Here is a 15,566-nt window from a genome sequence, read left to right as displayed (position 1 = left end):
CAGTCAGTGCCTACTATTGTTGCAGCTTGCAAGGAACACACTGATATTCAAGGCAGGGAATCTTAATGTTAAATCACGTAAAGTTTAAAACTGCCTGCCCTTGCAATACTTGGGACATAGCTCATTTTAAAAAATATGATGATACTCAGCAAAATGAGGATTTGTACAGTTGTGCAAGAGATGCTTATTTCGCTTCCAGATGAGAAGCAGCACAGATTCCCGGAGAACCAAATGATTCGCATTCAAATGTATTTATTACCTCTATCACTCTGAGGGCTTATCATTTGTGGGTCAGAGTTGAAGTGCATATTTCTGACTGAGCCTGCAAACACGTAAAGGCCAGTCTGATCACCAGCCCTCACTCAAACAAATGACATTGTGTCAGCTGCTTTCATGGTTTAATGTTTAACCAGAGCATGTGGCTCTCAACTTGTTTCTTTTTGACAAATACAAAAACAGAAAAGGGGCAAATCCAGCTCAGCAGCTCTAACAATGATTTATAATGTACTTTTAACAGTGTACTTTTCTTTTTTATTAGGGATAGTTTTAAAAGCCTAAAACAAACACCTTTAAGAAATCAATGCTCTTCCTCTATCAGTGACCATCACGCTGCAGGAGTCCATAAATCCAGCTGCTCACACATCTTCATGACAGCTGGACAGAAAAAAAAATCAGCGTCAAACTGCCACCAGGCCCAAATAACTTGATCCCAGCAATCCCAGAGTTCCTCATACTGGGAGGTGTGGGCTCGTGTGGGCTGATGCGGACGCAGGCTGTATGACTTAACCTGGGCGTGTCTTTTACACGCAGGTAGTTTCGACACTTTTCCTCGCGCGATCCAGGTTGTTGTGACTCTTTACTGCCTCGAGGTTTTAACAGGACGACCGGGATACAGACAGGGAACAAGGAAACAAGGAGAATGGATCAGGGACAAAGGTAAGCTGTCTTTTTTTTACTTTCTGATGTGTCCTGAGCTGACAGTAATGTTAGTAATACTGTCACAAATTGTAGTTTTAGGGGGTTAGGAAGGTGGATGCAGAGTAAAGTCAGGCCTTGACAAGCTACAGTTTAGCGTTAATTATGCGTTATAATGTTTTACCTAAATAAGCTTCTGAAGTTCCTAACTTAGTCAGCTGGACTTGATTTAACATGTTCAGTAACTCTTTAATTGCCAGAGGTTGGCCTATCCGATAACAACTAGGGCTGCAACTGACGATTAATCAGCAGATGATTTTCACAATTAATCATGAAGTCTTTAAAATGCCAACACACACACACACAAAAAGTGAAAAATGTCCATCACAATGAGCCAAAAGTAACGTCCTCAAATTACTTCTTTTGACCTGTCAGCAGCCCAAAACACAAAGACTCTTCATTTACTGTCATAAATGATGAAGAAAAGCAACAAATGCTCACATTTTAGAGGCAAATGTCTGCCTTTTTTGCCTGAGAATGACTGAAACGATTAATCGATTATCAAAATAGTTGGAAATACATTTATTGGTCTACAACCAACTAATTGGTGCAGCTTTTTTAATAGAGAGATTTGGAGTAATTCGTAGATTTTTACAATGCTAGGGCCCAACTGATACTGGATTCTTTAGGATGTTGCTGATACAGATATTAGGGAATAAAAAAAATCCTTATATTGAGGCTTATATTCTTTGCACAGAATATAACACGAAATGTAGTATAAATGTAGGTTTTTTGCAATGATTCCTCAAATGTGGGTTACACTTGTGGCAAAGATATGTGATGGAGGCAGTATATTTTACAATCTAACAATAAAATTTATGGTCAAATGATATCAAGGCACTGAAACAGCAAATTGCCACCAGTATTTTAATAATAATAAATAACTATAAATTAAAAAACACAAATAGAAAAATAGAAATTAAACCTGAATTAGTAAAAAAAAGTATCAAATATATACATAAGGCTGGTTACAAAGTGAAGAAATAAAAGCAAAATGCATTATGTTTTGTTAAAAAAAAGTTTCCCTACCTTCCTCTATCAATCTTGAGGTCAGACAACATAGATGCTGATGTGATATTTAAGGGATGATGTATTATGAGCAGGTCTTTATTGCAAAATAAACCACTTCAGGGTGATGCAGGACCCCTCCACTTCATATCGGGGTCCCACATTACCCTGATCGGGTTTATTTTGCAATAATGGTTCGCTCACTGTCCTGTTTATTTCATGGCTATGTACCAAAAAAAATCAATAATTAGACCACCAAATATTAATTTAAAAACGCTAACTCTCGCAGAGTGTATGATCTGAACTGCTTCCATAGCAACAGTCTGTTCTTCAGAAATAACAGACCATAGGATGCCACAACTGACCAATCAGAATGGAGTATTTAACAAAGCTGTGTAATATAAATTGATATAACTATGATAGGCTAATGTCAGGCTGATAATATTGGATGACCAATATATCTTTATAGCACCACAGTCATTCTAGGAGAAAGTGAATGCCTTATTCACTGCTAAAGACTGGTGCTTCCAGTCATAGTATACATTGTAATGTTTGTAACTGTGTCTCCACCCTCTTCTGTTTCTTTCAGTCTGAATGCTTCATCATCCTAACTGACAAGAGCACAGCAGCTGCAGCACCAAACAAACATTCAGAGCAGCTTGTGTTTCACTGCAAACTCTATATTGGCTTTGATCCTGTGTCCTGTATGAGTGACTGAGACCATGACAACATCCCAAACCTGCTGACAACTCCTTCACAAAAGATGCAACCAGGAGGTCCTCCCGCTCCTCCGCCTCCTCCGCCCCCACCGCCACCACCACCTCTTCTGCCGCCTCCTCCGCCACCTCCCCCACCTCCAGGATTCCCTCCGCCCCCACATGGCGGGGGTCTCATTGCCAGGGGGCCGCTGCGGGCCTCCAGGATGCGCAATTTCAACTGGGAAACTCTTCCGAAACACTTCGTGATCGGAAAACACAACATCTGGACGGCAGATAAGACTGATGAGGAATATGAGCTGGACACTGATCACATGGAGGAGCTGTTCAGCCGCAAGCAGGGCCAGCAGAAAGTCAAGGCCCTGAACCGCCAGAGCCTGAGGGGCCTGCCAGCTGCTGCCTCAGGGGGGGAGATGGTGAGTACAAGCAGCCACAGGACACAGGTGTCACACTGCTGAATCAGGTCAGCAGAAATTTCTGATATTTTTTGGTTGTGTAATGCTGGATTATGGAGACAAGTTCTTTTGACCTAGATTGATTTTTCTTTTGTAGGCATGCAGTTGAGATAAACAGGAGACATTCTTACAATGTTAAGCTCGGCTTAAACCTAAAACCACTATTGCAGCAAACAGTGTTGATGTGTGAAAAAGGACTCCTCTGTTGAACTTTCCACATATTCCATAAATCGGGATGTTTAGGGAATGGGAATAAGGGGCATCACTTTTTCTCACTCTACCCTTATGATTGCATTATATGGAAGAGGATTAAGGCCACGTGTGAAAACTATATTTGAGTTCTGAGTTTAAAGTTGGAATTCAGAGAAAAAAGTCAGAATACTGAATTTGAAGTCAGAATTCTGACTTTATTCTTAACATTATGACTTTACTTAATGGAAAAATTCACCACTTTTTATGAATTCTGGTGTTTCTCAGAATCCTGACTTTTTTAGAATCCTGAGAATTATGAACCTTAAATTCAGAATTCTGATTTTTTTCTCAAGAATTCTGACTTTAAACTCAGAAGTCAAACTTTTTTTTCACATGTGGCACTAACTGTCTTCTGTGGCATTACCACAATAGTAACAAGAAAAATGATGTACTGTCTGTCTTACAAACATTCTGTTATGATTTTTCACTCAACACAAGGGTGGAGTCTAACTATTCTTTCTATCTGTTTGCCAAAGGACGGTATAATTGTGTCCTCATGCAGCTCTATTCTGCTTTTTCTTCAAGCTTCTGTATATAATAAACTGGATTTATTGCCATTCATTTAGAGGCAGGTCTTAAGTGAAGTCAACCATATTTATTTATAACCTGCACTATCATTTATTTTGTAGATCAGTCCAGGGTACTTTGACCTATGTCCCTTGGAGAAATTGTATCACTAATGCAAAGTTGTATTTTTTCCCTGGATTGTTCAATATAATCAACTCAAAGACTTCGTAACCTTTGGAATCAACTGTCTGTTTACAAAGTGCAGTTATCTGTGATACAGAAGACACTGCTGAAGCAAATAGTGAAATTATCTTAGCAACTGACAAACTGATTATATCCAGATCTGTGTCCGTTTCCACTCCCAGGTTTCCATCCTCAGCTCCAAGAGGAGCATGAACATTGGAATTTTCCTGAAGCAATTCAAGCGGTGAGTCAGTGGTAGTATAATGAAGGTGTGATTGTTTTTGCACAACATTCGTCGTGTTTCAGTGTAAAAGAAGACCGATGAGGCAGACAGATTAGGCCCCAACATGGCTGCCTCCTGCGCACAAATCTTTGGCAGCCGACATGTTCTGACAGGTCCGATCTGCACTGTTCTACAGCTCCAACAGGTTACCTCACTGTGCAACCCTCACATCAGTTATTAAGTATTATAAATGTATTGCCTAAGGCTGTTTGGCATATGCAACAGATCGAACAGGAAATGGAAGAAATACTAAACAACTGTCAATGATTGCCCCAAACATTTGCAAAAATATCAGACATGTTTTATGTAAAAGAACCATAATTCTAATGTCCTGTCCAGTGTTTTTCTGAGGATTGCTTTCAGAAGCTATTTCGCAAAGCTATTTGAGCAGGTACAGGCCTGTCGCCGTCAGCAGCCCAACTTTTCCAAAGATGCAAAAGTGCAGTATTAAAACATCTGGGGCTGTAGTCACAAATGTTCTGAGAATACTCTCAGAAACCTCTTAACTTACTGTTACCCTAGTGAGTCCTAGCTTAGGAATGACCTAGGAAAAACAAGGAAGAAAGGAAAGGACAGAGACTTTTATCTTAGTGATGAGGTGTGGTTGGCCCTGTTTCAAGGTATGACACACTCTTTAAAGGTGTGATTGGTTGATCATTGATCCAAAAAAGAAATAAAATTTTAAAATGCACTCTTAGTGATAATAGGCATAGATTGAGCAGTAAAACTGACAGGCCCAATCATAGAACTGAGTCCCTATTAAGACATGATGTTATGAATATAATATTTATGTAATAAAAACATTTCTGTTGAATAAAGTGTAAGCTAGACTTTAAAAAGTAGCCTTCAAAATGTTTGAAAACAGAGGCCTTCTTGAATCGGCCTGTTCACATGCTGATAGTTGTCATATTCATTTGTTTGGCAATTTTAGGAGAATATTAACCTTTTTGTGTGCCTGTAAGGTGTGGACATCTAGTGGAATTAAAAATGAACTGCATCACAATATGAGACTGAAAGTGCTCTATTTATCTACACCAGGCATGTGATCTCTTGCATGTGTGTGCACACATGCATATGTAATTAAATTACAGTGACTCCTTAAAATGTCGGTGATTGCAGAGCGGTCACATCCAGAGACCAAGTTGCATGGCAGAGATCTGCACTCTACTGAGTGTTTGTGTGTTTCCTCTGCTAATGGAAAGTTGCAACAGGCTCAAGTCATCACTGCTGCATTTTGCCAGATATCCTCGTGTTGTGATCATCTTCATTTCAGCCATTGTACTGTTATTGCGTTGGGTGGGAGATGTGAGTGCACCTCATCATCTCTGAATGATCTATTTGTAATTTGTAGCTTTTCATTTACTCGCTGACAGTTGGTGATTTAAGGATATTTCTCCTAACCTTTGTCTTTCTGCCATTTCCTCCTCCACTTAAGAAACTCTTAAACCTCTTAAACGGCCTCCTCCCTACTGCTAACAGTTTTTCCACTTAAGGGCTAAGATACTTTGTGTATAATCATTAAACTATCAGGGGAAATTCTTAGAGATTTAATTAATTTTCTTAGAATTTCATCACTAGGTGCAGGGCCAGCTCTAAGCAGAGTTTGATATACCCTCCTCTTAGTTTACTTCTGCCTCCGGCTGCCTCTGACTATGTGCAACTCTTTGTACTTGGAAGCGTTATGAACACGTCCCCTGAACCCTGTTTGTCTCTCCTGTCCACAGACCTGTAGAAGACATGATTGAAGACATTAAATCTGGAAGTCGTCTCAATTTTGGTTCTGGGAAACTGAGGGAGCTGTGCAAGCTGCTGCCAGAGGAAGGCGAGGTACTTGTGACAGCTGCTTATATTTTTAAATGTGTCTCAAGTGTTCTGTAAATCTCTAAACCTTGTTGCTTGTAATCTCACATAAAAAATCTGTTTATGACATTTGTGGCCTTTCTGTTTTTTTAATAAATGCAGCAGAAGCAGCTGGTCAGTTTTAAGGGTGATCAGTCAGCTCTCCCTGAAACAGATCTTTTCATGCTGATGCTGGTCAAGATTCCCAGGTGAGCTACCTGAATGATAGTCCATGTATTACAACTTTTAAATGTCATTGGTTGTTAACTAATGATGGAAATATTGTGTTTGTTAGTTATGTAGAGCGCCTCAGCAGCTTGGTGCTCAAAGAGGAATTTTACCCCCTCATGGATGAAATGAAAGGATTCATCAGCACTTTGACTGCTGCTGGAAAGGGTACAGTAGTATTTGTTTTCCTGGATGTAAATGAATAAGACACATTTTACAGATATGACCCAAATTAGACTGAGAAGTCAACCCGTGTGTCTTCTTTCAGAGCTGTTGGAGTCTGACAGTCTCCATTCTGTCATTCGCCTGGTACTGAAGACTGGAAATTACATGAATGCGGTGAGTGTGTAACATGTGATAGTGGTGTCTTGGATGACTTTGCTTTTTGTTTGTGCATCTCTGAGTCTCATTTAATTTATATGATTACAGGGTGGTTACGCAGGAAGTGCAGTTGGTTTCCGAATGGCCTCCCTGTTGAAGTTAGCGGACACCAAAGCAAACAAACCTGGGATGAATCTTATGCATTATGTTGTGATGGCAAGTAGCTTTTACTACTTTGATCTGAATGCACTGTAGAACCAGTTTTCTGTACCTTATGATATGTTTGTGAAAATGTAACATTAATACAAACTATCATATTCACAGCAAGCTCAGAAGGCAGACATGGCCCTGCTTGAATTCCCAGAGCAGCTCAAACACGTTGAAGCTGCAGCGAGGTAAACAATCTTGTTTTAAAGGCACTCAGCACATTTTAACCATCTATTTATTTGCTGTACCATCACAATTTCATTTCATTTCCTTTTTCAAAATTTCAAAATTTATTTTAGAATAAATAAAGATGAAATTCGAGCGGAGTTTCAAAAACAAGAAAAGAAACTACAAGATGCTAAAGCGGACACCTTAAAGCAGGAAGACCTAAAGGCACAGATGGAGGAATTTCTAAAGGTGAGGAAGCCTTTTGTTCAGTTTGTGTGTAGCCAGGCATCAGCAACCTCTCAATGAATTTTTGACTTCCAAGGAGTGTTATCAGTGGTTGCAGACCAAAATGCCCCAGGGCACAATTGACCCTTCCTAAGTCCCACCCCTTTTGCAACCTCAACTTTCTCTTGTCCTGGTTCCTGTACTTAGACATGCTAAGTGCTAGGCTCATCTACTGTGAAAAGAAAAATAAAAGTTAAAGATGGCTAAAAGATGTTGCTGGGGGGACTTGTAAAAATGACACATATATAGGCACATCTTAAGCTAGCTAATGTCAGCAAAACACAAGCTAACCAGCCAGGGGCGTCACCAGAAATCTTGGGCCCCCTGAAAGATTACAATTTAGGGCCCCGCCCCCTCACCCCCACATATTGATAACCCTCAAAGGGCCCCCTGTCAGGCCCGGGCCCTTAGAATCGTCCTAACTTTCCCCCCCCTGGCGGCACCCCTGTAACCAGCTAGCTAAACTACATGTATCATTAGTTAGCTAGTTAGCTAGTGTTTGGCTCTGTAGTAAGACTCTAGCTAACTTGCTAGCTAATCTACATCAGTCACTATGTCTATTTGTTGATTGATTTTCTTTTCAACATAGATAAGCCTAGAACCTAGAATATCTTTTTTAAACCTGAACTTTATTGGGGGGTTTTTGTTTGTTTTTTAAGTATAAAAAGGAGACACCATATTTCACGTGCATACCAACATAAGTACCTATATAAGATGAAAAATCAAACCAAATCAAATCAAATCAGAGTTTATGTCTTGCTTAGTGAGCTAAGAGTCTTGAGGACAAGCTAAACAAAAAGTGTAGCACTATACATCAAGGTAACAAATAAAGGAAAGGTGGAGCATTTATGTTGCTAAAGGAGTATGTTTAAAGATACTGGGGAACAATGTCTATAATAACAATCCACAGTTGTTGTACCTCGTTGTAAAGTTCAGACAGGTTGGTTCCAACTAGTTGCTATCACTCTTTTACCTGTCATGCATCCAGTTGTTAAAGCTTGTTTATTGAGTTTGGACAAAGTTCCTTCAGCAACATGATTCAAAAGGCAAACTGAATGGCAATAATCTTAAATCAGGGATTGTATAACATTACAGTAAACAGGAAAGAACAAATTTGGCAGAGGTACCCAGAGGTGCTGGTGCCAAGCTTGCTCAACTGTTATTGGAGCTGCAAAAATGGGCGGGATTTATGAAGGGACAATTGGCCTGAACCCACAACCAATTAAAGCAATAAAACATGTGACATACTGTAGTGCTGAGTGAAACGTGCAAGGTGACACGTTGCTTGGCCCATTTTCAAGAAAAAAGGAAAAAAAATGGCTGCTGGTCACAATCTTGCTCATATTACAGCTAAACAGTACAGAGTCCTGGTTCACATTTGATCAGCACTGCCTAGTTTGACAGTTTTATCTGAGTTTTTGGGTCTGGTGTGTTGCGCCCAAAATGTGTGACATGTGACTTTTCAAACCCATCAGTCATGTTATCAAACCTGCCCCATATTAAATAAATGGTTGCGATTAGCCCGATAAGATCCAGGCCTGGGGAAAATCTGTCTGAGCAGGAGGGTGGCCAGGCGTATCTGCCAGAGCAAATGAAACATGAGCTTGCAGATTAGTTTGGTTCCCAGGCTAGTTTGTGTGACTTTCGATCATGATTACATGTTCTAATATTTTTATCTGGGCTCTGTTTAGGAGGCTGAGGTCTGCCTGGAGGAAATAGAGATGGATCTTCAGGAGCTGCAGTCAGTGAGTGACTCTGTGGCAGAGTACTTCTGTGAAGACCCCAACAAGTTCAAACTCAATGAGTGCTGCTCCATTTTCAACTCCTTTTGTGAGAGATTTCTGAAGGCCTTGCAGGTAAGCTTGTCTGCTGGCATGTTTTCTTTAGCTGATGTAAAAAGAACCTGCTTGATCCATTAATTGAGTGATTTTCTGCAGGAAAACAAGGCTCGAGAGGTGGCAGAGGTGCAGCGGAGACACAGAGACAGACTGCAGTGTGCTGCCAAGCGCAGGTCCACAGCCACCTGCTCCAGTAGAGACAAGGAAATGGATGGAATTGCATTAGAGTCCATGTTACAGAACTTCCTTACGCGACGTCACTCTCGCAGGAGATCCGGAAGGCCATCATCCACTTATGGTAGCCCCACGAGTGGCAGCCCCAACAATGGGAGCCTAGTAGAGATTACTTCTCAAGCAAACCTCCCTGCTGGAAATCAAATAAAAGGGGGGTCTTTTAGACTTAAGGAGATTGGCAGAAAAGAGTGGAATTCAGCAGCTGAACTCACAGAGAACTCTTCCCAAAAGAAAGATGAAGTCAAAGAAGAGGATGACAAGGCAAAAAGTGGAATCCCTAATGAAGAAGAGATAAAAACTTCCATTAAAGAGGACTCTAAAGATTTTACACAACCAGTCAGTAGGACCACCAGCATCGCCTCCTCAAGCAGAACTTTCTCAGCCACCACTGATGATGATGAGGATGATCTACAGGACAATAATGAGGAAGAGGCCCAAAAGTTGCGTGAAGCTTCTAGAAAAGTTTTGCGCTTCCAGAAAAGCCATGGCTCATCTGTGGACTACTCTTTGGAAAATCAGAAATCTCCTGCTGCAAGTACCAAATTACCTCGTCAACGCACCTTCGATGAGGAAACGGAGAGCTATCCTGGAGACCCAACCAATGAGGATTTAGTCAATTTTTTGCTCAATTCTCAGTCCCCTCCAAAACGTAACCTTGGCCGCCGCCATACTCTACCACACAAAGTCCCTAAAACTGAGGAAGAGGAAGGTAATGTGTGGGCTCAGCCTCTAGTCAAGACTCCTAAATCTGCAGCAAGACCAAAAGAGACAATGCCAGCAGAGGCCACTGGACACAGTCCCCCAAAACAAGTGTTTGACTTTTCTGATGTATCTCAAAACTTTAACAAATCTGGTGCTCAAGACCAGAATTCTCCATCAGCAGAAAAGAGAAGCAAACAAGACGTCTCTGTAACCCATGTTCCAGATGAAGGGCTTGGGGAGCAAAACCAGGACGGCAAATCAGTGGAGCCCACAGACAACGATCCGCAAAGGAATAGTGAAAATAATCCTCTCAGGAGTTCATGGATTAAGACCGAAACCTCTGGACTATTTTTAAGCTTGTTAAAACGCCTTGGAGATATGAGCAAACTGCCGAACAGCAAGGAAACTGTCCCTAAGGGCTCTGACTCTGCTGTATAAGCTTTTAAAGATATCAAATTTAAAGTCAGGGAAGCACTTGTAACTTTAGTGTCATTTGTAAGTAACTCATTGTGGCGATTAGTGTTATTTTTAAGGGGAAAGTTCACCTGAAAATCAAAAACACAAATTTTTCCTCAGGCCTGTAGTGCTATTTTTCAGTCAAGGTTGTTTTGGTGTGAGTTGTCAAGTTTTGGTTGCCTGGGTCCAGACCTTCCAATCTGTCCACTCCACTTGTTGACTGATTCTCTGGTCTGGCATCATGACATGTGACAGGTAAAAAATAAACGACCAAACAGTGCCAGGGGATAGGATTAAGGCTGCTGTCAAGCTGTTATCAAGCTGTGCACCAGAACCAAGGACGACTAATAACAATGGTGTCTGCTATAGATGGTGCTATTGAGGCTATTTTAAGTCAACCAAATAAGAGAAGTGTGCAGATCAACTCAGGCTGCAGTGTAATAGTTATTGAAAAGGCTGTGCGTTGTGTTTGCTGCAAAAGAAAAGAAATAAAGTCCCTGTAAATGTAGTCTGACATAGCCAGACCTCTGCTCAGTGCTGGAGAAAGGACTGGCTCCACAAATACACATTTTGCTATAGGGGAAAAATTCCCTGCTTTGTTTCTGTTTCTCTAAACCAGTCTCAGTTGTCTTGAGTGGCGCTAAGGACAGTGTGCAACGACAGTGCCGATGCAAAATGGCATCGAGGGGGAACTTGTTTTGGTGGGACATTTACAGGTTGATAGGTGGGCTCGGGCATTAAAATGGCTATATCACCACAAAAGAAAAGGTAACAGCTGTTAGCTTGTTTCTTTGTGTCATTAGCATCCCAGGTGCTAAATTGCCATTTTCACCATGTAGATTGCTATCTAGGAGCTTTTGTTGTTTCCCACATACTTTTAAAATGCCAACAGCAGATGCCGCAATGGCAACTGAAACAAGGAGTACATCAGTCAGACAGCTGTTTAAGTTATGTGTTTATGCAGCAGTAGTGCTAATGTTTGCTAATTAGCAGATAAGAACTAATTTACTGCCCAAAAGCTGGCCATGTTTGTTACTCTACCTGCAGCTTCCAGAAGGGGTACTAAGAAGCTACTGACCTTGTTGTAAGCAATTTGATGAGGAACTAGAAAGAAAGTTCCTGCTTGACTCCCACCAAAACAATCTAAATAGATCAATAGCACTATAGGCAGGAGGAAGAATATATATTTTTGAATTTGAGGTGAACTGTCTCTTTAATGTATCTTTTAAACTGATAAGAGATGGAGAGAAGGTTTGAGGAAAGTGTTAGAAGAATGTTTTTGATGAGAAAAGGGTATTTTGTATGATGTACCACTAGATGGCAGAATGTAACAGTAACATGGTAATCTGTTGCTCAGAAAATAGAGCTGTGGTTGATTTCCAGACAATCTTGTCAAGTAAACAAAAGAATTATGGGCACACTCACTTTAAAAAATTTTTTACCAATGTTTTATCTGTATTTAATAGACTAATATTCCCCTGACACTGTGGAAATATCCTCATCAGGTGGATAAATGGATTAATACTTATAGTGTGTGTTCTTTGTCTGGATTAAAATACACAATCTGAAAGAATTGTAAGTGAATGTGTTTGGCGGAAAGAAAGTAAATGAATGTTAAGTGTGAGTATTAGAGAGCAAATATAAATCAAACTGCATGTAAAATCTTTGTTATTTTTGATACTTTGACTACTTGTACTGTACATGCTTGAATTGAATATTGTAATTTTTCTGTTCCACATTGATGAATATCTTTGTTTGTTGCCTCTTTGTTTTCCTCCTCTGTTGGAAAATGCGTGAGGTTAGGGATGCTTTCAGGGTCTTACTCAATCCAGCCATTGTTTTGGGCTTAAATGGGTCAGTGTTACAAAGGCAGCCTGTATGTGAGCTGGGCTGAACCGTGGACTGTCAGTGGCAAAGTGAAGGGTGCTGATCTCAAATTAACTTGAGAAGAGATTACCGCGGTTGACAGGCTAAAACACCCGTTGGCCTGTTATAATGGAAACACCCAGCCAGTCTGCATTCACCCCTGTACACTGCTGCTACAACGACCTCAGTGTCTTCACAAGCTCCACCGCAGGGGTCAGTGAGGCTGCCGCTTGTGCCAACACATACAGGAGCTCAACATGTAAATTCAAATTCTGGCATCTCTTTGCAATTCATAACAGAGTTGCAATAATTAGCTTTTCAGCACCATGTTTAGATGCTCAACTTAAGTGTAACAATGAGGTAATGAAAATGAACTGCTTAGTTTTGTTTAAACACACTCTGGAGTGTTTGAATGCTTTTTATATTTCTTTGTGATAAAATATTTTTAAGACTGAAAGGGATAGTGATGGAAATTACAGATTAAACGTGTTGTCAAGTGTTGTCAGATTGTTCTCTGTAACTGCATCTTTAGTCAGTGAGAAATAAATATATGAATACCTGTGTTTTGTATATAAGAGAATCACTGAAGTATCCCAGTAATTCTACTCTCCACCTTGAAGTTTATATCTTATATTTATATTCACAAATAGAAAAACAAGCACACATTTATACAGCTCTACAGTATGTGTAATGTGTGATGACACAGCAGATTTAAAATGGACCCTTCCCCGTCCCTCCCCTCTTTCCTCAATGCTCCAATAACAGCTGAGCAAGCTGGTACCAGGTGGAAACTCATCTTTCTCCTTTCCTGGTTCCTGTTCTTAAATATTCTGTGTTAGGCTTGCCTTTATTCAAAAGAAAAACAGTTTTTGAAGATGGTTAAAAGATGCTGTTGGAGGACCTATAAAAGTGACAAATATGTATGAGACACCTGCTGTAACAGAGGCAACCACAGGACCTGGAAGTTATCAGGTTCTACAGGCAACCCTGAAGAAAATATTTTCAATAATGGGCAGCCTATTGAATAAGAATAAAACTAATTTAGTCATTGTAAATTTGACAAATCATAACGATGTTATATGTTTTATAATGTATGAATGTGTGCTGAAATGGTCAAATGTTGTAAACCATAAATCATGTAATAAGCAAATTTTACTGTATCTGTCTGGACAGTGAGTCAGTTACCTACAGTATTTACTGTGTGACCTGCTCACTGCTGCTGCTGCCAGACTGCAGGAGCCATCTTGACTAAACTACGATGGAGGCAGTCTCCATGGCAACTCCACGTTGCAGAATAAAAAACCCAGAGACGACTGTGTTTGCCTCTCGCCCCAAGTCCCACCCCCAAAATACTCCCCATCACCACCACCTTCACCTCCACCACAGCAGCCTCACACAGACGGTGCATCCACATTACAACACAGTGCCATCTTTCTTCATCCATCATCCTCTCTCTCATTATTAGTCTTTTGCTAGAGCGCCCATAGAAAACCCATCCCCCACCCCCATACAAATAAAGATTCAGAGTGGAAGATGTTGCTCATACTGGAGTATGTTGCTTTGTTCTTCACAGACCCCTTGGAAATCTCCTTTTTAGCTTCCACAAACAACCTATATTATTATATATTCCAGCAAACTTATCAAAGGTCCTGACCCCAACCCCCTTACCACCCAAATGACTGTATCATCCATAGCAGAATAAGCAGGACACACCCACCTCTGTGCCTTCTCCTATACCCTCGTATTTTCAGTTATTTTGTTTGTTTGTTTTGTTTTTTGCCTTTATTAGACATTTTCAAATAAATGAAGAAAGAGGGATAATGGATAGTGAGCAGGTCATTATCCGCTTTAAGTCAGGGTCTTGCATCACTCTGTCAGGGTTTATTTCACAATAATGTCAATGTTTTCAAGTCATATTTAAATTCCATAAAACATGAAGCTACTTAAAAAAAATATTTTTACATAAAAAATAACATTCAATAACAAACCCTTAACAATATCATATTCAAAAACAGGCATTACATTCTTTGTAACAAACCGATCGTATATCTTTCCAAAAGCATTAGAAAAATATTACAGGCGTAGAATGACGTTCCTGAGATTCAACCCATCTCAAACTATCTTTCTGACAAAATAAACAAATATTAAATATCAATAAAAAATATGTATTTTGGATTTTGGGATGAACTGTCCCTTTATTGCGGATTGTATTAATCTAGATTGTTTTATTCTAGACTGGAACTACTTTATTTCAGGTAGAAAGAAAGTTTGATTCTACCATAGAAAGAAAGTGGTTCTTACCCGGAAACTGCTGATGTAAGAACTAATGAGTATCTTGAAGTCATGATTTCTGGAAAAAGACATTGCTTTTTTTCAAATGTATTTTTTGCTCTTTGGGGTGTCATTTAGTTCTATTCTATTGGAGAAAAGGTAGACATCTCTATGGCTGATATCGCCAAAACTCGGCAGCTCATACCAAAACAATCTAGATGGATAAAAAGCACTACAGGACAGAGAAAAATGTATTTTTTATTTGAAATGAAATGTTCCTTTAACTCTTATTCTTAAGAATTGACTGAATGGGTAAAAATCTCAAGAATCTCTCCGTTTACTGTTAAAAATGCAAGAAACTGGGGCCTCATGAGTCAAGATCTAAGAGAATATAACATGAAACGAGCTGTGAAACTGTTAAACAATCATTTTCAGGATGATTTGAGTGCTTGTTCATTTCAGCAGTACATTCCTTTTGTCTTTACACTCCAATAATTCTTTGCACCCTCATGATTCAAAGCTTAAAGGTAATAAGCTGCATCCTTTGTCCTTTTAAGGGAACTGGGCAGTATCTAGAGGAAGCCAAACCCCTTTGCACCAGACAGACTCCCTCAGTCAGTTCCTGAGATTTCACCTCCTTTGCATATTCCCTGCCCCCCTCCATATGCTATTGGGCTCCTTAACTCCTCCCATCTGCCATCTGACCAATGCTGTGCACAAGCCACTCCTCTAATCTCCTCCTTTCCCTTCTCTTCTTCCTTACTGTCCCCTT

General features: G+C 40.1%; 1 protein-coding gene across 1 annotated transcript; it reads left to right on the top strand.

Annotated features, from left to right (window-relative positions):
• The first annotated feature begins 785 nt into the window (after window positions 1-785).
• On the top strand, window positions 786-11,166 carry fhdc4 (FH2 domain containing 4). The gene is made up of 12 exons (XM_084717372.1): window positions 786-936; window positions 2,573-3,115; window positions 4,279-4,340; window positions 6,104-6,206; window positions 6,342-6,427; window positions 6,514-6,614; window positions 6,715-6,785; window positions 6,876-6,983; window positions 7,092-7,162; window positions 7,274-7,391; window positions 9,119-9,283; window positions 9,365-11,166. Exons 2-12 carry the CDS (start codon window positions 2,747-2,749, stop codon window positions 10,637-10,639), a joined length of 2,529 nt encoding a protein of 842 aa, XP_084573498.1. The 5' UTR covers window positions 786-936; window positions 2,573-2,746; the 3' UTR covers window positions 10,640-11,166.
• The last annotated feature ends 4,400 nt before the right edge of the window (window positions 11,167-15,566 follow it).

Source organism: Lutjanus erythropterus, chromosome 4, assembly GCF_056507025.1.
Source record: "Lutjanus erythropterus isolate fLutEry1 chromosome 4, fLutEry1.hap2, whole genome shotgun sequence".
NCBI classification, from domain to species: Eukaryota; Metazoa; Chordata; class Actinopteri; order Lutjaniformes; family Lutjanidae; genus Lutjanus; species Lutjanus erythropterus.
This window is presented reverse-complemented; position numbering and strand designations above follow the sequence as displayed.